At 32.5% G+C, this 23315-nt stretch overlaps 1 protein-coding gene across 11 annotated transcripts; it reads right to left on the bottom strand.

Moving 5' to 3' along the window:
• Positions 1-7086: 7086 nt before the first annotated feature.
• On the bottom strand, positions 7087-22336 carry pbl (epithelial cell transforming 2 pebble). 11 transcript variants are annotated; one of them, XR_010888459.1, is made up of 17 exons: positions 21847-22331; positions 20419-20725; positions 20171-20309; positions 19844-20053; positions 19530-19676; positions 18185-19399; positions 17352-17486; positions 17056-17260; positions 16010-16137; positions 15522-15921; positions 14996-15436; positions 14756-14910; positions 14520-14605; positions 13500-13592; positions 12149-12323; positions 10716-10914; positions 7087-9736 (listed from the first exon to the last, which is right to left on the bottom strand). XR_010888459.1 is itself a non-coding variant. In XM_067349201.1 (17 exons), exons 1-16 carry the CDS (start codon positions 21905-21907, stop codon positions 11448-11450), a joined length of 3936 nt encoding a protein of 1311 aa, XP_067205302.1. In that variant the 5' UTR covers positions 21908-22336; the 3' UTR covers positions 7087-10914; positions 11439-11447. The 11 variants fall into 11 exon arrangements, 10 of the variants coding, with proteins under 10 accessions (XP_067205302.1, XP_067205299.1, XP_067205296.1 ...); XM_067349201.1 differs by adding an exon at positions 11439-11486 and having other exon boundaries at positions 7087-10914; positions 21847-22336; XM_067349198.1 differs by having other exon boundaries at positions 10808-10914; positions 13554-13592; positions 21847-22335.
• Positions 22337-23315: the final 979 nt, after the last annotated feature.

The raw sequence follows: 23315 nt of genomic DNA, 5'->3' as shown, positions 1-23315 counted from the left end.
CCATCGCGGACGACCGCTGGTCCTATATACAGAGTGAAAGTCGAGCATTTCTCAAGATTTACCGGACTTCATGCGCAGTGATGCACAGAGAATCCTATTCGAGAGCTTCTCGTAGCACGTTCGTATGTAGAATGCCGGAACATGCACGAAAATTATTATATTAGAAATAATGAAAATTAATTCATGAATAAAGCGCTAAGAATAATGTAAAATTATAACTAATTGTAAGTCGCATCTCTAATAAAGGGACGAAATTAATTATAATAGTTTGAGCAGGTAGTACTTTTTGGTACTGTACTGAATTCCGTAATTTGCATAGACTGTGAAGGTGAGTTATCAGAATCCAAATAGGAGAGTACATCTATAACGACGCTTTAATAAACATTTGAGAGAAGAGTCCTTAGAAGACAATTTAGTAAATTTTATTTCACGCCCTTTTCACGACTTAAGTCTGCGCTCTCGTTGAATGCTTCGAATAATCAAGTTCCAGTCAGCAGAAACGTCCAAAGAACGATATTTCGCTCCGAGCGTTACCGCGCGTTCAAGACGCTGCTGCACAAACGTGCCGTTAATTATCACATAAGAGGTGGCATTGATGTGTATATTATGTCGACGGTGCGACATTGTAGGATACACGCCAACACAGTGTAATTAACAGCGGGATCGAGATGTGCCCACTCGCAACACTATTTCCAAGTTTCCAACATTTCACAATCCACGAACGCACGCGACAATTGTATATTGGCGGAAGCAACGATAACGCAAATTGGGCGAATCGCATGTTCGTTGTCCATTTCGCGATTATGCACAGTTGCCGCACTTTGCGGCCTATGTAGATGCAATTGCGAACTGTCGTACTTTGCTAATACGATCGTATAATTGATGGATTGAATGTAGTTAATTATCACTGGTCTCTACGAGCGCACCTTCACCAGCAATTAGTTAATTATGACATCACTCTGTAAATCGACAGTTTCCGCGTGTGGTGGAATTAAAGGTATTGGAATCTAGATGGAATAATATATACCTACCCTCGCTTCAAGAATTACACAAGATTATCATTTTTAATTATGCGCATTAGGCGCGTTCGTTAATTTCGTGCACATTTTCCTTTGATGCCGAGCAGAATCGAGCAAGAATCTCACGACCGACCAATGTAAATTTGTCGTTCCATAATTATTATATAATGGTGCGAAAACACAATTTTTAAAAAATTTCTCTCTTCCCCAAGCGTTAATTAACGCAATATTGGTTTTTCCCTCGCACACAAATTACGCGTTACCATAATTTCCCCGCGTTTACGCAACGCGCACGCAGTAAAATATGTGCTCTATGTCCGCCGTTCTTTTTTTCGCCTCCTCCTCCCTCATTAAAATACCCACAAGTGTACATCAAACATCTGGATTATTACGCATCATATAACTTCATCGTAATCCCAATGTAACCGGCCGTTTCATAACAGGTAAACGCGAATAGGGAGAGAAAAAAGCACACAACGTTGATATTTTCCGGAGAGTTGACGTGTCGCAGCCGGGACATCCGGGATGCGCGATCAGCGTATGTATAAGCACGGCGAGCTGTTTACTCGCTCGTAAATTCGCTTCGTTGCATATTTTCCTACGCACGCAAGCGGCACGCGCGTTCGCAATAAAACATTTCCGACGCTTGCCATTTCAGCGCACTGAAAAAAAAAGTAAAAATATTAACGAAAGGGCGTACGTTTCCGCGTCTGCCGCGTAAACGTTTTCATTCTTCTTGCCGTGAAAAAAAAGGAGAAGAAGAGGAGGAAAAAACGATGACGCATGCCCGCCAGCTTCCGTGGCCGAGACATTTTTAATCAGGTACTCCCGTTATTCGCGAGAGTTTACCTTTCATCGCGCTGGCGTACAACGCGTTTCTTAATTAAGAAGTCGCGTTTCGTCGAGAAGCAGCCGTGTATGTGCGAGCTAGAAATAACTTGAGAAAAATCAGCGATGATACACTGCTATTTAACGAAACGGAGTAGGATCCAAAAAAACCCAACGTATATTACACGATGTGTTAATAAATGATTGCATTTGTCGATGGCGCGCGTTAAATATATAAATATGATAAATTTATAGATACTAGAACAATACAGGCGCGCGCTACGCGCGCGCACTTATTATAGTAATTTAATAATTAAGAAATCTAAATATTTTAATAAATTTTTTTTATTTTCAATAACCGTCAAAATAACCTTCGCTCTCAATCTATCAAACTATCAGAATAATCGCGATAACCAATCAGCGTCGCGGAAAAGCATCAACAATACTTCCGATACATTCGAGTATCGATCTTTTATGCCTTTTTTAAGAGTGGATCGAGTGATTCTTATGAGATGATTATGAGGTATGGGCTTATTAATTATTAAATTATTAAATATGATAATATCATTATTATAATTATTAAATATTACGTCAGAAAATGTGTAATACAAATAATTTCGATAAAGTTTATATATTTTTATTTAACATAGCATTTTGATATATAGTATGTAATACATAACGGGGCTAAACGAAATACAGATTATTAGATTTTATTCTATCATCGTGTTGCGATGTTTTTGGCACGTACCATTTCAATACCTTACAATATTAAATAACTTGAGTCTTGAATTTCTTCTTTTGATGATAATACATAATAATGCGAGATAATATCTAAAATATGACAAAAATATTACCAAAAACAATATTAAAAAAAAGAAACGTAAAGAAAACATACCTTACTACAATTATATAAAGTTGTATTTTAAAATTTATTTTTCCAGGTACTAATTTTACTGTAGTAAATCCTATAGCTGCCTCACAAAAAAAATAATTAATAAACCTCATAATCACCCGATAAGAATCCTGATTAAATAAAAGTAAGGTTGTAATAGGGCAGCTAGATCGGTTCCCGATAGGGGCATTGCGTTTGGCCCCGATCAAAAAACCCGATCGGGTCCCGATCAAAAAACCCGATCGGGCCCCGATCAAAAAACCCGATCGGGCCCCGATCAAAAAACCCGATCGGGTCCCGATCAAAAAACTCGATCGGGTTTCGATCAAAAAACCCGATCGGACCCCGATCAAAAAACCCGATCGGATCCCGATCAAAAAACTCGATCGGGCCCCGATCAAAAAACCCGATCGGGCCCCCATCAAAAAACCCGATCGGGCTCCGATCAAAAAACCCGATCGGGCCCCGATCAAAAAACCCGATCTGGTCCCGAGTAAAAATATTAATAAGGTCCCGATATGGTACTGATTAGGCAAGAGTGATCGGGTCCTGATGATTACACCCGATCGGGACAATACAGGCGCGTGCTACGCGTGCGCATTTATTATAGTAATTTAATAATTATGAAATCTAAATATTTTAATACAATTTTTTTTAATTTTAAATAACCGTCAAAATAACCTTCGCTCTCAAAGTATCAAACTGTCAGAATAATCGCGATAACCAATCAGCATCGCGGAAAAGCGTCAACAATACTTTCGATACCATAATTTTATAGTTGGATCGACCATAATCCGTTGTGGTAGATCCAACCATAATTTTATAGTTGGATCGACCATAATCCATTGTGGTAGATCCAACCATAATTTTATAGTTGGATCGACCATAATCCATTGTGGTAGATCCAACCATAATTTTATAGTTGGATCGACCATAATCCATTGTGGTAGATCCAACCATAATTTTATAGTTGGATCGACCATAATCCGTTATAGTAGATCCAACCATAATTTTATAGTTGGATCGACCATAATCCATTGTGGTAGATCCAACCATAATTTTATAGTTGGATCGACCATAATCCATTGTGGTAGATCCAACCATAATTTTATAGTTGGATCGACCATAATCCATTGTGGTAGATCCAACCATAATTTTATAGTTGGATCGACCATAATCCATTGTGGTAGATCCAACCATAATTTTATAGTTGGATCGACCATAATCCGTTATAGTAGATCCAACCATAATTTTATAGTTGGATCGACCATAATCCATTGTGGTAAATCCAACCATAATTTTATAGTTGGATCGACCATAATCCATTGTGGTAGATCCAACCATAATTTTATGATTAATTAGGACGAAATGGTTTAGTAATTATTACCAAATATTTGGTAATTAGGACGAAATTATTTAGTTTCCATTACCAAATATTTGGTAATTAGAAAAAATATACAAGTAAAAAATATCTAAATAATTTTGCAAAAAAATTTATAATCAACGTCCTAATTTTTTACATATTTTTAAATTCCTTTTTTATTTGAATACAATTTGACAGCTTGAGAAAATGTAAACAATTGTCATAGAAACATTTATAAATTGCTAATCAATATTGCCTTGACAACCATTTAAATATAAACTGTCAAAATATATTTTTTGCACATGATCAATATTGCCTTGACAACCATTTAAATATAAACTGTAAAAATATATTTTTCGCATATGACATTGAGATAACCAATCAGCGTCGCGATAAAACTGCAACAATAAACTTCGATACTTTCGAGATTTCGATACATTAGACTATCGACTTCTCATGCCTTTTTTAAGAGTGGAAACGACTGCGCACTGCTCGGAGAAAGTTTTATAGATTTCTGAATTCTGAATTTCCAAAACTGAGTTTCTCTGCGAGTTATGAATTTATTATTTAATAGTTATTTAGCAACATCGCGCAACTCTCTGTGGAGGAACTCAATTTAAAACTTTGCGTTTCAGAAATATATCAAGTTCATTCCAATAAGCATACAATCTTCGCGGCACAAGAATTATACGACACGATTGAAAGTTATCGGATTTATCTCCATCAAAAAAAAGGACTCTAATATATATATATATATATATAAAAGTAAAAGTAATTTATATAAATTGTAGAAACAACTTTTCCGTCACAATATCTACCAAAGTCGAATTTAATATAGCGCATTGCTCGCGCATATTTAATGTTTACCAAACCTGAAATTGTGCATGGAATTTTATAATACTAATAGAACTATCACAACTATTGTATGTAGCACTAATAAAAGTGTTGTATTTATTACAAGAAAACGAAAGATGAGTCTTTTCGCGGAGAATTTTTGCATGTTGCTGAAGTAAGTGATATATATGGTCTCTAATATTCCGCAATAAACGAAAATGTACGGCTAAATTAAAACATATTTCAATTTCCGTAAAATATCATCAGTACATTACTGTGTTCAAAGAGGATCACAAGAACAGGAAATTATAAAGTAAGTGAATTCATCCAGTTGAGAATTTTTGTTGTTGTGTATATGCTATAATATAAAATAAAATTTTTTTATACATTAGATCATGCATTATACAATAGATGACACACGATGTATAAGGCAAGTTATTTTTTAGGGCTTTTTTGTGCTTGTTTAAAGATATCTCAGAGATATTATTATTTCTTAACAAGATATCGCGATGGACGTAATTTCTTTTAGATATATCGTCGAATAAAATTCTGAATACACTCCATCAAAAGTAGAATTTCTCTCTTCTCCTTATCGGATTTATCTACTCTGAAGAAGTATCTTTTATACATTGGGTGTACTTAAACTTTTATTCAGTGATGCAATCAAAAGTTAAGAATATCAGAGAAATAGAAGGTGAATACCTCGTAAAGAGCAGAAGAGCGATATTGATTCTACGATTGCCGAGTTGTAATTTATATCGGGAAACAGAGGCGCGAAACGCATCGCTGTTAACCGAGTTTGCTGTTTCATAGCCTATTTCCAGGGAAAACCGTGCATCGGTTAATTTAACCGCATTACGCCTTTGTTCAGTCCAACGTTCGATCTCAACTTGAGTTGTTGATTTCGATCAAACTTGTTTCCGTGCTTATCTGAGCGCAAATTGAGCTAGACCGGGTTTATATTGCTTTGGAGATATGTTTAATGCAGTGTCATCGATATCATGTTATCCGTCGCGAGTTTCCGCTATTTAGGGATTTCAAGTGGTGCAGAATTAATTGCAAATTAATTGTTGGCAGAGAATTAATTGTTCTCATTGTTAACAGCGAAGGATTTAAAACTTATGAACACAAAAATATTTTTATACATTTCTCATGTAATTACACATTAAATATTTTTATTAAAGTATTTGCTTTTTTTAGAATTTTTTCACTTCTGTCAGCAATTTTGCACATTTTGTTACTTTTAGTAAAAAATATATTGTAAAAAAATAAAAAATTTTAGTTTTCATAAATTTTAATGTAGTATATGGAAGATATTTATTCACACGTATTCACTCATTTTCATCAATTCGACAATATCAAACAGGTCAATCGGAGAGAATGTGAAATATTGGTATTATTTGTATTTCAAAAATCTCGTTAATATCAGTGCACGCTGGAATGATTTAGGAATACTATTTACATGAATATAATTTATGAAATAGTAGAAATGTAATAATGAGACATATCCGCAGCTTTATCCCTAGCGATATAATTGCAGTAACTAATTACTACAAGGATGGGATATTATATTGCATTATTTGATATTTATAGAACACGATTAACTCTAATTATTTCTATAGAATGCAGATAACAAAGCCTGTTGGAAATATCTCGCATAAATAAGATATATAAATAATTGATTAATTATAGTTAATTAGAATTATTAATCATAATTGAAATTATTTTTGTGATAATTTCACTGTGTGTATTACGGGCATTTAAAGCAAAGCCTGATTTCAAAATATGAATTTAATTAGCATGGAAATGATCACTAAATCGATAAAATACTTTATCGATGATGCTTTAAATGCATCCAATATCCAATAAAAGTTTGTTTTTAGAAATAATTATAAAATAATTTTTTTATTGAATCTTGAATATATTTGCAGAACCATTGAAAACTTATCTCATCCATTTCAACGCCGATATTTGTCTTTCTTGGTGTAGAGCCAAGTCCGTTCGGCGTCTGTTTTCGCCTAAATTGCGCGTATTTTTGGTGAACGTTTGCTGAAGAAAACACGCGAGACGCGAATCAACGTACGACGACGGTTTGATTCGCATTGAGTTAACTTCTTCCATCCGTGAAGATACGTCTATGGTACTGCAACTTGATAATAAATTACCTTTATTGCGACCTTTCGAATCGTGTCAAAATGACGCCGGACTGTAATCGCTTCAAGTCTGCAGTTTGCTTCAGCTGAAGACTTTTCCAATTTATTGATTTATGAAACATTTATGCACCTCAGAAAATGCAAATGCAGTCTTATTGCTAATAAAATCGTACGTGAATATATTTTTCGATAGAGAGCTTTTGATACTAACATCACGCGTGTTTGATGAGTGTTTCGAATAGACGAAATGGATGAATTGGGAAATGGACAAGTGTTGTGCGAAAAAATGAATAACTTGTTTTGGTTTTACATAGTAAAGGTTAAATTTATACATTCAATTACAGTATCATATAAATAATAACTGCGCGAGAAAATAATAAGACGATATTACGATAACTTTTACGCGTGTAGTAAAAAATGTTCTCTACATTAACTTCTGCGGTACTTAACTTTACTATTTACAATGCATCTAATTCAAGGACACTTGTTTCGGCATATCGCTACACGACTCTCATGCTAAATCTTCATCAATCAACACTTCTCGAAATAAGAAAAACCAATGAAACTCGACAGATTGGTCACAAACGCGAATGTAATCGATATATTCCGATGCGGTTCCGATGCGCCAGTTAATATTTTACATCAATGATACTGATACCTACGCACAAGACAGGTGTCCGAGTAAACATTCATAACTTTCTATGAGTCACAAAGTCGACTCGTTTTAACGCTCGAATTCTCATACGATAAATTGAGCCGTTTGGCAGTATAATCATATATGTCATATTAATTTTTATTTTAAGAAAAATTGCAATCGCAAAAGTATTTAACATAAAATTTCATGCTGATTTACGCATAGAAATTGGTGTATGTAAAAATCTTATTCTTCTTTCTTTTTTTTGTATAATTTTTTCTTGCTATTACTCTGCCTAACGACTTATTATAAACAAGTAATGCCTATTGTAATACCTATTTTAGTAAATATGCACACAAATAACATCTGCAAAAGTACTTTTTCATTATCACGGAAAACTTTATGTCACAGGAAAGTATAAAGTACCGTATCACTGGTCCGAGATAAAATATAGCAGTGTGCAGAATATCGGTATCTTAAATTACCTAACACAAGTCGTACAACACGAGGCATTACCAAAGAACCTCGACAAATCAAGAGAAAAACTATGTCGCTAATTAACTTGTTTCGAATCACGCATACGCAAAGTACATCATACAATACAAATTTTATTCATACTTCATCGTACTTAAGGCACAAAGCATATTTACCATAAAAGATGGCAGAATATAATCAGCAATATAAAATTGCATTAAAAACACCGTAAGCTTTTATAAACAATGACTGAAACCATTTTCATTTTCTGTCTTCTCTACAGTCTTTTGTAATTGTCGTTGTATCTTTTTTTAATCAATTAATACAATGGTCCAAAAATATATTTATCAATATTATATTGATATTGTAATGCAGGATTTTTTTCCATAACATATATGTAAATGATACAAAGAAATCAATTATAGTTCGGAAGATTATAAAAATGATAAAGCTTGATCATCAGCTTCCTTTAATTAATTTGCAATACCACTGTTATTTTATACAAGTAAAATAAAAAAAATCGCGGAAAGAAAATAATTTTGTACCTACAATTTTCTGTTAAGCAAACAATTATTTTGCAGTTAAATAAAATATTTAATCTTTTTTTCACTTTGTGCCTGATGTAAAAGTAAATAAATTTTAATCGATTAATTCGCAAAACGGACTGTTAAGAAAATGCTGATGTAAAGTCGAAATGTATGATCAAGGCAAACTAAAGCGTTTAACATTATTCGACTTTACCGTACAATATAATACAACGAATACGTGTTGATAAACCCGTAAACAATCTCACGCTCTATATAACTTGTAATAATTTCACAAATAGAATTATAATGGCAAGATGTTATCGTACCAGGTAAGCGCAAGTTTCGGGGATTGTTAATAATTAATGTTGTATAAAATCGGTTTCTAGCGAAACGATACACAACTATAAAATATTCGTTTAGTGAAGTGATGTAAAAACTTTAAGGATTACTACAGTACAGTATACATCCGGCAATCCTCGAATTAATATTTATCACATATTGAATTTTTCTTATCAAAAAGGAACTTAATCAATATCGTGATGACCTTGGCTATGATACATCTACTGTATGCTACATTATCCTCCATAAATAAGTAATAATATTATTCGCAATATGTTTCTTCATTCAATTGCTTAATTAGCTGGATTAATGGATAGTCGATAACATTTTCAAGATTAGCATGTGCGATCGGATAAATCTCACAAGCCAAGCGTTTAAGCATATACATTTGTGTTATTTACATGGCTATATTGGCACATGGTATATATTCGACCATTCGTGTTCGGTAATGCTTTCATCTCCATATTTAAATGTTTTGCACATACACCAGACTTGTTCTCCAAAATTTGATTTTGCTTGAAAATCTGGATTATAACATTTGTAAGCTTCGTAAAGTCTGCACTATTGTAGTATTTATTTGCGTTGATAACAAAAATGTTCGAAGTGAAATAGAGCCGTAGATTAATTGTTTTATAACTCAGGCTTCCTCTGTATAACTCCCGCTGAACAAATTCTAATGGATAGAAAAACAGAAGTGAAAAAAAAAAAAAAAACTATTGTAAGTGAAATATTGAAATTGCACAAAATTCTGGTATCAAAGATAAGAATTATTAATTGAACGACGGATATCATTTTATTTCATGCTGTTAGCTTAGCTAACAGTTAGGTAGGTAGGTAGCTTAGATGTTAGCATACTTGTCTAATTCATTCTCATGCGGACAAGTGTTTTTACTTTTGGTATCAAGATCGTATGAATGTAACGAAATATGTTAATTAGTGAAACTTTAAATAATGATCTATATATATATATATATATATATATAGAAATTATTTGTTATCAAAAAAGTTGTTGCACATGCCTGCATATCTATAAGTAAATCCAGCCCTATTTATCGTTTAAGCAACAATTCGAATTCAACAAGTCGAATTCGTAAAGAAATATGTTTTTATCAATGATTAGTCAATCATTGAATTAATTTATTTCCTAAGACAATTAAATCGACTCGACGAGCTGCATTTATATAAAAAGGCAGTAGACCGTTATATTACAACGATTTCGTTCGTCTAATGTGTAATATTAAATAGAAACGTAAGCGCGAGAAAATCATGTCTTGTCGACAAATATCTGTGGAAGCTAAGAAAGCATATACAATAATTACAGATAATACATAAAATAAATAGAAATGTTAATAATAGTAATGTAACAATAATAACTAGACATTATTATTGGCACTAGTAACAGTAATATCATTTTTATGATGTATTTGGAAATAAGGCAATATTTAGGGCAAATTATAAGGCAAATTATTTCTATATTGTAAAAACAAAGTAATCATAATTATTTTGAACAGAACTGCAAAGGATAAAAATGTTATAATATGTCTGTAGGGTTTTCCCGTTAGCTATAATTAATATCGACGTATATTAAACGGCGAATATATCAATATATATATATATATATATATATAGAGATATATATTAGTTTAACATACCACAGTGGTTTGTTAAAAATGCACGTCTCTTTGTTCAGAATACTAAAGGACTATAGCAAAAGGAAGTATGACTTCTTGACACTAATTATAACCTTCGCAGCGAAGCCATACTGAGGGCCTTTCGCGTCGGTTGATCCGACATCGGTGCTACTAGAACATCATCTCTATTTGGAGAACTTGAACCACCATTATCCAGCTCCTGGAAAGATATGACATAATGTCTTCATTCCTCTATTCTTTTCTCATCTCCAAATTTAAAATTGAAAATAAAGCAGAACTTAAGAGATTTTATTTTGAAAGGAAATTTTTTAAGTTTCTTGGTATTTAATAAAGTGTGTAACTATGTTAAATAATGAATTTATGCTTTGCAATATTAGTAAATTGAACATAACACAGAATATACAATATTAGAAAAGGATCGTAAATGTAAGATTAGTAAGGAAAAAGTTAAATCTATTATGAAAAAGATATAATTGCAATATATTTATTCATTATATGTTTCTTAATTTTATTAATAAAAAATGTAAATATATTATTCTGATTTACGTCATCAAGTCTTACAATACTACGATATTAAACAAATATATCGAGCTTAATAATAATTTTTGAATTATAGACAACAATTTAACAATAAAAATAAAATAAATAAAACTACTATTATTTATTGAGAAATAATTAAATAAAACAAAAACTCAATACTTTGACTACATATAACGTACTTACTTATGATCCCTAATATAGTTCATCCATTGATTTTGAGTCAGCATGAAACTTTATTTCAAAATTTATAATTATTAACATACTCTTTCTTTTCCGTGAAAATAATGCACATAATAACAAAAATAAATATATTGCATAAATGTTGCAAATAGAAGCAATAAGAAGTGCAAGTAAAAGTAGTAATAAAAAGTAAAAGTCCACACAGAAAAGTAGTAAGAAATAGAAAAGAAAATTTCAGAGAAACCTCTAAACGATAAATAACATATTTTTTGTTCTAATAGAAAAGAAGAAAAATAAATTGACATTTAGCTCGGACTATCAAAAAAATTCAATACAGCTACAAAAATATGCAAACAATGAAATATTTAGCATAGATAAAATTTTATAGAAAAACGAGAGAGAAAGATAGACATTCTTTATTTAAGTAACATTAGCAAAAAAGTTAATTTAATAACAGAAAGCAAATGTAGAAAAAAAAGATATAATAGATTGTGTGTATAAACTAAATTTTAGTTTCATAGCCCGTTTTATTAAAATGAATTTAATGGCAAAAGTAATGCAAACAATTAATGGCAAAAGTAATGCAAACAATTAATGGCAAAAATAACTCAACTTCCTATGATAAGGTGAAGACAACAAGCAAGCAAAAGAAAAAGAAAAAGAAAAGGAAAAAAGCATAAGAAAAATTCATGTCAAAAAAATTTTCAACTAACACTGATATTGTTGCAGCTACCTAGCCGCATTTGAGCTATTTGTTGGTTTGTTGGAGCAAGATTATGCGCTGTTCCAAATGGCGACATAATTGTAGACATCGCTCTGTTTAATTTACTTGGTGTTTTATTAAAACTGAACGCTCGGCCAACTCTCGCTCTTGTACGAGATGCAAACCTGTAGAAAAATATGCCTTGAAAATTCTCTGATACATATCACTATAAAATACTTAAACATACAACATTAAAACTTTTCTTCCCCTTTTTGAGTCAATAATTTTAAGATCTAAAATTATATTTTTTAAATTATATGATAACTAAATATCATATATGTATAATATAGATAATAAAATTGTTTCACTAAGAGGAAAAAAAATTTTAGAGATTAACAAGATCTATGCCACAAATCCACATAAACACTATAATATCCATATCAAAGAAACCAGCTCAAGCAGCTAAAATATCATCTATCATACGTCTACAAACAATATAAAATGTACATGCAAATTTGTCTATGGGATAATAAATCGCTAATTACATGGGATAATTAGAGACGATGAAAATTGCACCACGGCTGCACATTAAGAAATTATATCTGCTAAAAAAACATGTGTATAAAACACTAAATATATTTAAAAAACATATGTATATAAAAAAAGAATTGATCTCTAAAAAAGGTGGATTTTATATTAAAATCAAATAAGATATTTATGTGTGCGTGTTTGTGCGTGTCTGTGCGTGTGATATAAGTAAAAAATGAGAGATAAAGTAATAAATATTATTAAGAAGAAATTAATTGAAGCAAAATAAAAAGCAATCAATTAAATCATATATAAAATACTCCAACCTTTGTAGTTTTTAGCTAAAGAAAACAATAGTTGAAAGTTTCATTGATAAAGCTTACAATTGCATTACATTATGCTTGAACTGGTCAGAGCTGCAAAATTTTTCTGAATAATTATATCTATTCATCAAAGCATAAAACAGAACTTTAAAAGCGAGGGTTTTCAATAACGTAACTACAAATTTTTGGCTTTAAAGCGATAAAATGAAAAAATGCCTTTTCTGCTCCAACTTTTGCAAGACCAAAAACGATTAAGATACAAATTTTTTCTATTCTAACTTTTATATAAATATATTCGTCTATATAAAAAATTATATTCGTCTGATTGACAACAAAGTCACTTTAATTAATTTTCATGTTATATATCAATTTTGTTTCTTAAATTTTCTTTAGAGCCACTAACGTTGCTCATCTATCCTTTGCTCGCGCTTAATTAGTTACGTCACTGAATTAGGGGCTGAGGATAAAAAGCAAGTAAAAAAATATATTCAGCCTGGTGCGAAAACTGACGGTAGTGGGACATGTAACGTGGTTTCACACATGCTATTGAGTAGGAACACATACGGGTCCATATACTCCAGGTAAAAATTATGAAATAGGCTCCTGTAACCAAACGGTTGTCCCATTATTTTTTTACATCATGCATTAATAGTAAAATATATACACTAGTAAATCTTTTGATTATAAAAATATGTCAGTACTGTTTAAAAGTATTAGGTCATTTAAATAAAAGAAACTCAATATCTCATTCAACAAATAGTAAGATACTTCAAAATGTTTCTGCATTTTCGTATTGTTGCAAGAATAAAGAGAAAAACTTGGAAGAGAATAATATCATCTTATCATTCATATATGTAGTGCACAATGATAGCGATAATCTTTTTATCAAAAGTATTAAATGTCTTACAAGGTTTTCTTATATTTTTGCAGATAGAAAATTAAGAAACAAGATTAATTTAATAATAAGTCAAATTCCTTTTAATTGCAATGAGAATCAGTGTAGAATAATTTTTAGTAAGCAATGCTATGCATTATGCACAACAGTGCTGTGCAAGTGTATTAACTTTGAGCGAGTGCAATAATTCATTTGCCTATCTTTTGCTCGTTCGTGCCTATAACTAATTCTCACCGCGATTATAGAACTTTATCTGCCATTGCATTGCGTAAGGATGAATGCAGTGTTTTATCATTATTATCTCTTTCTGATAAAGATGTTTGTTGTGCAAAAAAAGTTTAAAATCTTACTGATCCAAATAATCTAATCTCACAATTAACTGCTGACTCTTTTCTATTGGATATTTAAGAATAAAATCACTCAACTACAAAGTTTGTAAAAAACTCAAAAACAAACAACAAATTTCTCATAAGAAACAAAATTCAAAACCATTTACTACCCGTCTTATAATAGGATATATGATGTAAAACATCACTATTTGAGAGATATTTCTAGATGTAAAATAAGACAGTACTTATACCGAGATATAAATTGGCAAAAAGAACAATGTAAAGACGAAATACGGATGTACTTACTTAATTGTTTTCTTTAATGTTCCTGATGCTACATCGCTGGTACCAACTTCAAGCTGATGAGAATCATATCGAATGAGTAATGTGTCCTGATAAACAAAACAAAAAGACATTGATTAATAATAGAATAAACAGATTACAGCTATACATTATAAAGTCTAATATTCAAAATTATCAAGAGACACATCCGTATCTCACGTTAAGTATAAATTACATTCCAAGAATTACATATAACTTACAGCATCGGCTACACGAACGGCAAGAGCCATTTGTCTACACAAGGTCTGCAAGTAATTTGTTTTGTTTACTTCTTCATCCGTAATTACAAACGAAAATAACTTTTCTTTCAGTTCTTGAGCGCCTCGTACTACGAGTGCAAACACTTTGTGACATTCTGAAAATGTCCCAAATAATTATTAGAATTATAAGGATTTGTGTGCTCTCAAGCTTTTTATTACGTATATTAATATTATATTTACCGTCAGTTTCTCGTATGTCCACGACTTTTCGTATAGTACTAAGCGACAACATTTTGATATGTTTATATGGCTTTCCTTGACTTAGTTTACTCGATTGCAAACCATTTATCGTGTTAGGGCTCTTCAACGAGTTAAAAGCTTTCGATCTTTTCTTGCATATTTCAAGAGTATCGGTGAATAGAAACAACACTAAATGATCACCCCGTCCACTAAGACCCTCCGTAACTTCCATTACGTCACATTTGCTAATAAACGACCTATGCGAAGAAACTAAATGCGGTGGGCAATTATCAATTTCATTGAAGATATCGAACATTGCTAACTGGCGTTCCGTTTTCCTTTTGTCTTCATTTATGTACGTCATAACTTTCTTAATACAGCAAATAGAAGCTGCCAGCGCGCCATAGTCTGGATTATTTTCGTCGGTATGTTTAAGAATATCTGTAGAAAAATGAAAAGAAGTATTTTGATGGCATCGACAAAATTTTTAAAAAGTATTACGATAATTAAAAATAATTAATCTTACCATTTAATAATAAACTAATACTGGGTAACCTTTGTACTGGTTTAATCAACAGTTCTTTTAAACTTTGTCTACCGCATTCTGGTATCGTCTGACAATTCTTCAAAAAGGCGTGAAATCGTGGTTTATTTTGATCACACTCCTCCAACATCTGTTTTGTGTTTTCGAAAAAGTTAACGTATGGGGGATATGCTTTAACCAAATCTGGTTCGAATTTCAGAAATATGTTGCCGATACTAATATCTTCTGTCCAGTGAGCGGCGCTATAACGCAGGGCTTCTAACAACTGTCTATGAACGTCATAGATAGGTGGAAAGTTACCAAATATAATTTTTACTTCTGTACTGTTTAACAATTCTTTCCCACTCTTTCCTATAAGGTTTTCCAATGGTAGTTTAAATAGCTGTAATTATAAAATGTGTGAATGTTAGAAATTATTGAGGAATATGAATCAACTTATTATAACTTATAATTTAAGTCACGATACTTACCGTCATAATTGTGTTGAGAATGCCGACATAATTCGCTTCTGTCTCTACTAACTCGAGAAATACTTGATGCCGTTGCGACAAATTTTCTCTAACACTTTCTGTAGCAACAGCTTCTACCTCTGGAATATCTGGCAGTTAGTAATAAATAATTTTATAACAAAATCTTCCCTTTCATATAGTTCATTTTTAAAGTTTAATAATTAGATAAAGCATATTTTACTTACTAATGATAATGATTTTTATCTAACCATCTAATATTTAAATTTCTTAATATATATGATGTTGAAAGATACAAATGTTATGTTTGTTAAAGCAAAAATAATAAATTTATACAATATAAAAATATATTATTATTTGCCACATGTTTAATGAACCACAAAGAAAGAGAAGACAGCAAACTTATTAATGAGTCATCAACATTTTATCACTTTTGATAATCAAACCAAAAGTTGATATTAATTGATATCTATGTTATTCAATGACTTGTAAATAGAGCAAGCATTTTCGTATATTTTTATACTGGCGCGTTTCAATATATTAAATGACATTTTGCTGTAAGATAGAGATAAGATAGTCGGCTTAAAAAACGACATATCTCTGTCAGATACAAATTGCCAATTTTTGACTTCATTCTTCGTACGAAGTGCTTGATTTATTTATCATTCATGTCACTACAATATGTAAAATAAAATTTCTAGACTAGTGTTACAATCCTATAAAACGGCGGACAAGTAAACTATTTACATATGCTTTTAAATGTTTTATTACGACGAGATGCAGTCTATGTAACAGTTAGTATGCTAGTGATGTGAATTTTTGAAATAAAGCAACAAATAAACATTAAGTTTCGCGTCAAACTCGAAAAGACTGTAAAAACTAATACTATAAGCTGCTTTCAGCGAAAGTTTTTGTTACAGCGTAGTTAGTATGTAAATAGTTTGCCCGCCAATACTAATCTGCAAACTTTAGTATCACTTTATATTAATATCTTATATTTGCTAAGAAGCAAATAAATATGATTTTTTTAAATGGCATCAAATGCGTACCATCTAGTAATTGTTTATCTGGACTTGCTGTGCAATCTAGGAAGCTTCCACTGACACTGGCTGGCGAGTCCGCTCCATTTTGCAATAAATTAGACAATGGACCGCCCAACCAACAGGGATGTTTGGGCAACGTTACATTTTGAAGTACAATCTGTTGACTGTCTCTTCTACCAGATGCAGTAGGAGACAGAACCGCTTCTAGATACTAAACAACAGAGAATTAGAGAATTTGAAAGTAGAATTTGGGAACTAGAAATTAGAATAAAAAAATTAGATATATATCATTATTAACTTACATGTTCAAACAGATATTCTTTCTCATCAGCTGCTGCTTCATTCTGTACAGATGTCCAAAACCATCCGGTCTTTACTATGAAAGCCGATACTGAGACCAAATTAGGTAATACGTTTACATTGGATTCATCTACAACCTATAACAATAAGTTGTGATATTATTACTTTGTCATTATTGTTTATTACAGAGCACAATAGACGACAGAACAAATTACATATATAATTATATAGGTTGACACAATTTTATACAATATTTCTAAATTTATTAACAACACAATAGTAAATTTGAAATTTATATTTTAAGTGATAATTATATATTGTGTTTCTCAAATATCTAATATTAATACATCAGTATTATATATTTAAGAAATACAATATATATATATATGCATACATACACGTAACTATGAACTCTGTAAATATTCATATTTTATGTATCTAGAAATATATTATAGATGAACATACAAGATATTGCACATACGATGAAACAGAAACGAGCACAGGCTATACCTTATATTACCAACAAAAAATTTTTTTTAAATAGTTTAGTAAATATTACACGTCCTCTAAGTGTTAAATCCTTCTTTCTCAAAACTTTGTCCAATTGTTACGTTTCTACAATCTAACAAATGTGTTAATTAAATTTTAAACCAATATGATGTAGATTAAACAGCTGCTGAATTACATTTTACTCTCTATACAGAATAAAGAAAATAAATCTATTATTTCAGATATTAAACATCTGTTTAATCTAAATTATTGCCAGGTAATTGCCCAGATAATCGAATTTTTTTATACTTTTGTCAACAAAAAAAAAAAAATAAAAACAAAGTACCACAAGTAATGGTTTATCCTCCTGTGTCTTCAAGTCTGTGCAATCATTTCTCATGTCATGTGATGTGGATGATACATTGCATTGTTTCCCATTAGGTGTAAAAGTTGTTCTTAAACTGTGTTTAGTATTTGAAATCTTTGTAGGCGTTGTAGGAAAAGATTTGGATAAGGATGTGTATTTTTTCTTGAAGAGAGTCTTCTCGGGAGGAGAATAGCATGAATTGATGGAAGTGTCGTGCTCATTTTCAGAAAATACTGGACAGAAAGAAAACTGGCTAATTTTTGAAAAAATAGATGTGTGTGATTTAGACAAATTCTTATTTCTTTCATCCAATATATTGTATAAGAATGTATCGCTGTATTGCTCTTCACAATGTCTCAGAATGCTTGGGTAGGAACGTGTCTTCATAAATTTATACTTTTCAAGCTTCGCCATTTTGTGGACAGATGTGCAAGAATAAGTTTTCCTCCACTTTACATATCGCTTTGGAGTTATCTTAGTCATTGACGTATTATTCTGTATGTAATGAATATTCTTACGATATTTCAAAGATAGCGCATTATTACTTTTTGGTGATGCACAAACGTTGTATACATAATTTTTTTCATGAGACGACTTTACATCATCTGATTGTACTGAAAGGATTGACGCAATTTCACATTCGTTATTAAATAAAGAACTTTCGGAATAATTTGATTTCATGTTCTTTTTGCTTATCAATGTCGATGTTATTGGAATTGAGCATTTGTCCGACAAAAATGTGTTAGATAAATTAGACGATCTGATTATGTCTACACCGGAATCATTTTGCTCTGCGAAGGGATGAAATATACTGCCAGATTTAATAATTGAATTTTGCAGATCTGTAGAATTATCATTCATACTGACAGCAGAATCTTTGCTGACGTTATTAGAAATCAGATCACTCCATGTATTATGTTCTGTATCGAATGTTTGTGAAATACACGACATATTTTTTGACGAATAATAGCTGTCTTGAGTTTTTACAGAATTTGTTCTATCAATTCTTGATATGTTACTGTCATCACAAGTGACTCTTGTTCTATCAGAAATCGCGTTTAAATTAGGATTACAAAAAGAAGAGGAAACTGGTTTAAAGTACATTAAGGAAAGTGGACTTTGTTTGGACGAGTTTTTAAAATCAGATAATTTTGTGTTGAATTTTCCGTACAAAGAGCCAGGCACATCTACCACCTAGACAATGTGCATAATTTATATATAATGTGTATAAAGCATATAAGTGTTTATGCAATGTAGTGCCATGTGAATATGTTTATATAGAGAAAACTTTATAAATAACGTCAAAATTATCTTATCAACTCACCACATGAGTACAATATGGATCATCGATTTCAGTAGCTTCACCACCTTGTTGCTCCAAGATCTCACACATATGTTTTTTCTCTTCTTCGGGAAAGCCAGAAAAACATACTTTTGCTCCGTAAAATGGTTTTAGCTTATAAGTAGTTATCTGTAAATAGAATTAAAATATATATTTTTAATATAATTATTATAAATCTTACTACAAATTGATATAAGAAAATATGATTTATTAAAAGGATTAATTTTTTTAAATAGCATGAATAATGAAAGAATTATTGAATTTAAAGTTATTTTCTGATATTTAGAAACACTTACTAATTCTTCACTGTTTGCATAACTGGAAACATCATCTTTGGCATTCCACAATGCTATCACCCACTCCACTGACATAATGGGTAATCCAAATGTGTCAGCGTATCTATACTTCTCTCCACTGCAATGATTTGCAATTAGATGCGTCACTTTAATACCCATTTCTTTTCGGATGCTACCTCCCATATTTAGAATCATGTTAGCTAACTTGCGCTGTTGAACAATATTACATCATAAAAATATGAACATACTTGACATGTAATGATACACATTACACATCAATCAAGATCAATAACATCAGGGAATTGTAAATATAGATAGTAGACTGACCAGTTCATCCTCCCTAGCTCGAAAACCACTAAAAACCACTACTGTGCCTACCATAGCTTGTGTATACATTGGTCTTTTAATGCTAGGCAGAGATTCTTTCTTCTCTGCCAGTTGTAGCAAAGCTGTAGGTCCCAGTACTCTAAACAAGAAAAAAAGAAAAATTATCTTAAACTTTTTTTTTCATATTTGAATGATAAATATGCTGCATTGTTTTGTTCTAAGAATGTACTATATTGCTATCTACAAACCTATGAGCACTCTTGCATAAAGTGTCATACTCGGATCCTTCAAATTGTTTGAGTATGAAGTACGTATTGTAGGTAGTATCTTCAATATACTCTGTGCCAGTCTCAGACTTAAGTACAGATACTTTAAATTGCTGAGCAGCAACATTAAGTGCAGGATCATCGCAGACTGTGCCAACTAAGCATATCCTCTTTTTGCGTGGTATTATTAAGGCTGGTGGATAAAAAGTCTTTTTATTAACTTTTTTTCTATTTACTCTAACATCTTCATTCTTCATTTTCTCTGGTACATAAAAGCCAGACATAGATACTAAAAAAATATTTAATTAATCCATAGATCATTTCCAAAATATCTAAAAGAGACAAGGTTTTGGAAAAATCTGCAAGTTTTAAAATATATTGCCATTTAACATTGTCAGATTGAAGTTGAAGTGTACAAATCCCAATAATTATCTCTCATACTATCAACAGAATCTTGCTGATATGTGTTTTCTATAGGAAATCCAAAAAATCCAAAAATTAAAAATATATCTAATTTTACAATTAATGGTACACATTAACATATAACAATTGCAAAACAATGTTATTAATAGATGAAGAAAGTAACTAAATTTCCACCAGTTAACAGAAAGATTTGTCAGTAAACGCTATTTTTAGTCGTGTCAGCGTTCCGGTAAAACTTAAACGTTGTTGTACAAAGTAAATAAGCTTTATCTCGTATCATAGACAACAGGAAGTCGCGTATGTATGTATATACATCTGGTACGCGCGATTCACGTGCACAGCGTGAGATAATTAATTTGCGAAAAACGCGAAAGACCGAGGGAGAAAAAAAGATAGCGAGAGACAAAACGAGAATGAGAAGAAAGGAGAATAAAAAAAAAAGAGATGGAAATGAACGATTACGAACAATCACGAGATCATTATTTTCAAGGCTTCTTGCGAGAATATTTGTCACGAAGAAACCGTTTGTCTCTGACGTAATTTTGGGGAAGTCAAGGCCGAATAATAATCGAGGGGGAGACAAACTCAAATCTTCCTTCCTTTTTTAACATATGCCGCTAAAGATCGCGTCTAATAAAAATAGAGTTAAGGATATCAGCGAGCCGATTAGCCGATTAGCGAGCCGAATTGTGAAAATCGCGAAAAATACGCCGACTCATGCGACATTTGTGCAAAACAATACGCGAGGCGCAATCATCGGATGAAATCGTCAGCAAAATTTCAAAGTACACGAGATTAACGGCAAGTTAATCCGTTAGCAAAACATGCGCAGGTAACCAAAGGTCTGCGATCTTTAGCAGAGGAGGGAGATTCACACAGGATCCCGTCGCCGCGTGCGAACGCGGGTACGTCGCTGCGCGACGACGTCACGGTTCCCCGTCTACGATGATGCCGAAGATGATTCAATGTTGACGGATTCGTGCTTACTTTTGGCCGCCTCCGCACTATTTATATCGCCGATACTGCCGTGAACGCTTTGCTCTTCCATTTTGGCCCGTACGTTACAACATCAGTCCGCTCCCCTTTGTACGCGCGATCTTGTCGAACGTGTCCTCCCGTCCCCGACGCACGATGACACCAGTCCGTCCCGCCGATTCATTTAAATTCTATCGTGGACGGCGACGGCCGCGTGATCCGCACTTTTCTCGCCGGCCGAAATCCAACATGAATGTCACTACCGAGTCACGCGCACTCTATCTAACGACAGCCACCACCGGAACACACCGGAACGGTATCGCAGCGGCACACAACGGCAACGATCGACCAGAAGCACCAAGCACGTTTATCTTCGTCCCTGCCTTCGTGTATATCAGTGTGCCGCGTATCGCCACACACTAGTTTCGTTGATCGCCGAAACTGCCGCCGTCTCCCTCACGCTCTTGTGCTTCTCTCTCGCACGTGCGATGTGTTTTTTTTCTTCCCGCGCGCGCGAGCGCGGGCTTCTGCGCGCGCATTCGCAACGATGAGCGCGCTCGCAGCACGTGCCCAAAGTTCTTCGAATAAAGGTGCCTTTTTACGTTGACGCTCGATGTTCAATTTCAACGTTAGAAGACATCATGTGACCGAAAATAACCAACCGTTGCGCTAGTTTTTGGTCACATGATGTCTTCTACGCTGAAATAGAGCGTCGAGCGTCACGTGAAAGGGCACCTTAAAAGTTAGGACACCGAGTTTTTTGATTTTTGATTGGTCCGCCATGTGCAATGGGGAACAAAGGCGAACAAAGACAGAATGATACTTGTGTAGACCTGTATTGTTAGAGCTGGAAAGCGGTAGGATCTCTTACAACAGATGTCGTGCATGCCTTCGCGCCTGAAATTAAACGCATATCTTTGCCAAATCGAAAACATTCACAATTATTTTTATATTTTATTTTAATAAAAGTAAAGTGAATAATATTGTTATAGTTTAACGTGGCGAATTCAAGTTGTGTCGCAAAACTCGTGTAAAATTTAATAGTGAACGAGGTAACGATTATTATTTTATTTTATTGTTATCATTACTTTAACACGTTTTATCTTTAATCGAATAGTAAATGCTTATAGACATTAAATGCTGATATCTATCAAACTATCAAACTACATAAATCAGCTGAGTCAACTGCTGATTTAGCATTTTTTTATGACATTGAACTTTAATAACTATAATACCGAAATCTCCTTGAATAGCATCAAAGCAGATAGCTTTTATATATGATCATCCCTTTTTATACAATTAAGAACTTTGTGTCCCATAGAGGATCTAGTAAGTGAAAATATAAGGCTATAGAAGGCTAAAAAAAATTATAACCTTAGGCGATCTTTCTCCCTCCTTTCTCTCTTTCAATACAGTTTTCCTATATGAGATTTTTCATGGAGATATATGATTAATAGCTTTTAGATAGAATAGAACTATGT

Source organism: Linepithema humile, chromosome 2 (genome assembly GCF_040581485.1).
Source record: "Linepithema humile isolate Giens D197 chromosome 2, Lhum_UNIL_v1.0, whole genome shotgun sequence".
NCBI classification, from domain to species: Eukaryota; Metazoa; Arthropoda; class Insecta; order Hymenoptera; family Formicidae; genus Linepithema; species Linepithema humile.
This window is presented reverse-complemented; position numbering and strand designations above follow the sequence as displayed.

Excerpts from the sequence above, each read along its gene's own strand:
- pbl (XM_067349195.1), bottom strand. The coding sequence starts at position 21,907 with ATGGAAGAGCAAAGCGTTCACGGCAGTATCGGCGATATAAATAGTGCG. Across the intron at positions 17,261-17,351 it reads AAGAATATCTGTTTGAACAT|TATCTAGAAGCGGTTCTGTC; the intron begins GTAAGTTAATAA and ends TCTGTTGTTTAG. Across the intron at positions 16,138-17,055 it reads AGATAAACAATTACTAGATG|ATATTCCAGAGGTAGAAGCT; the intron begins GTACGCATTTGA and ends ACTAACTGCCAG.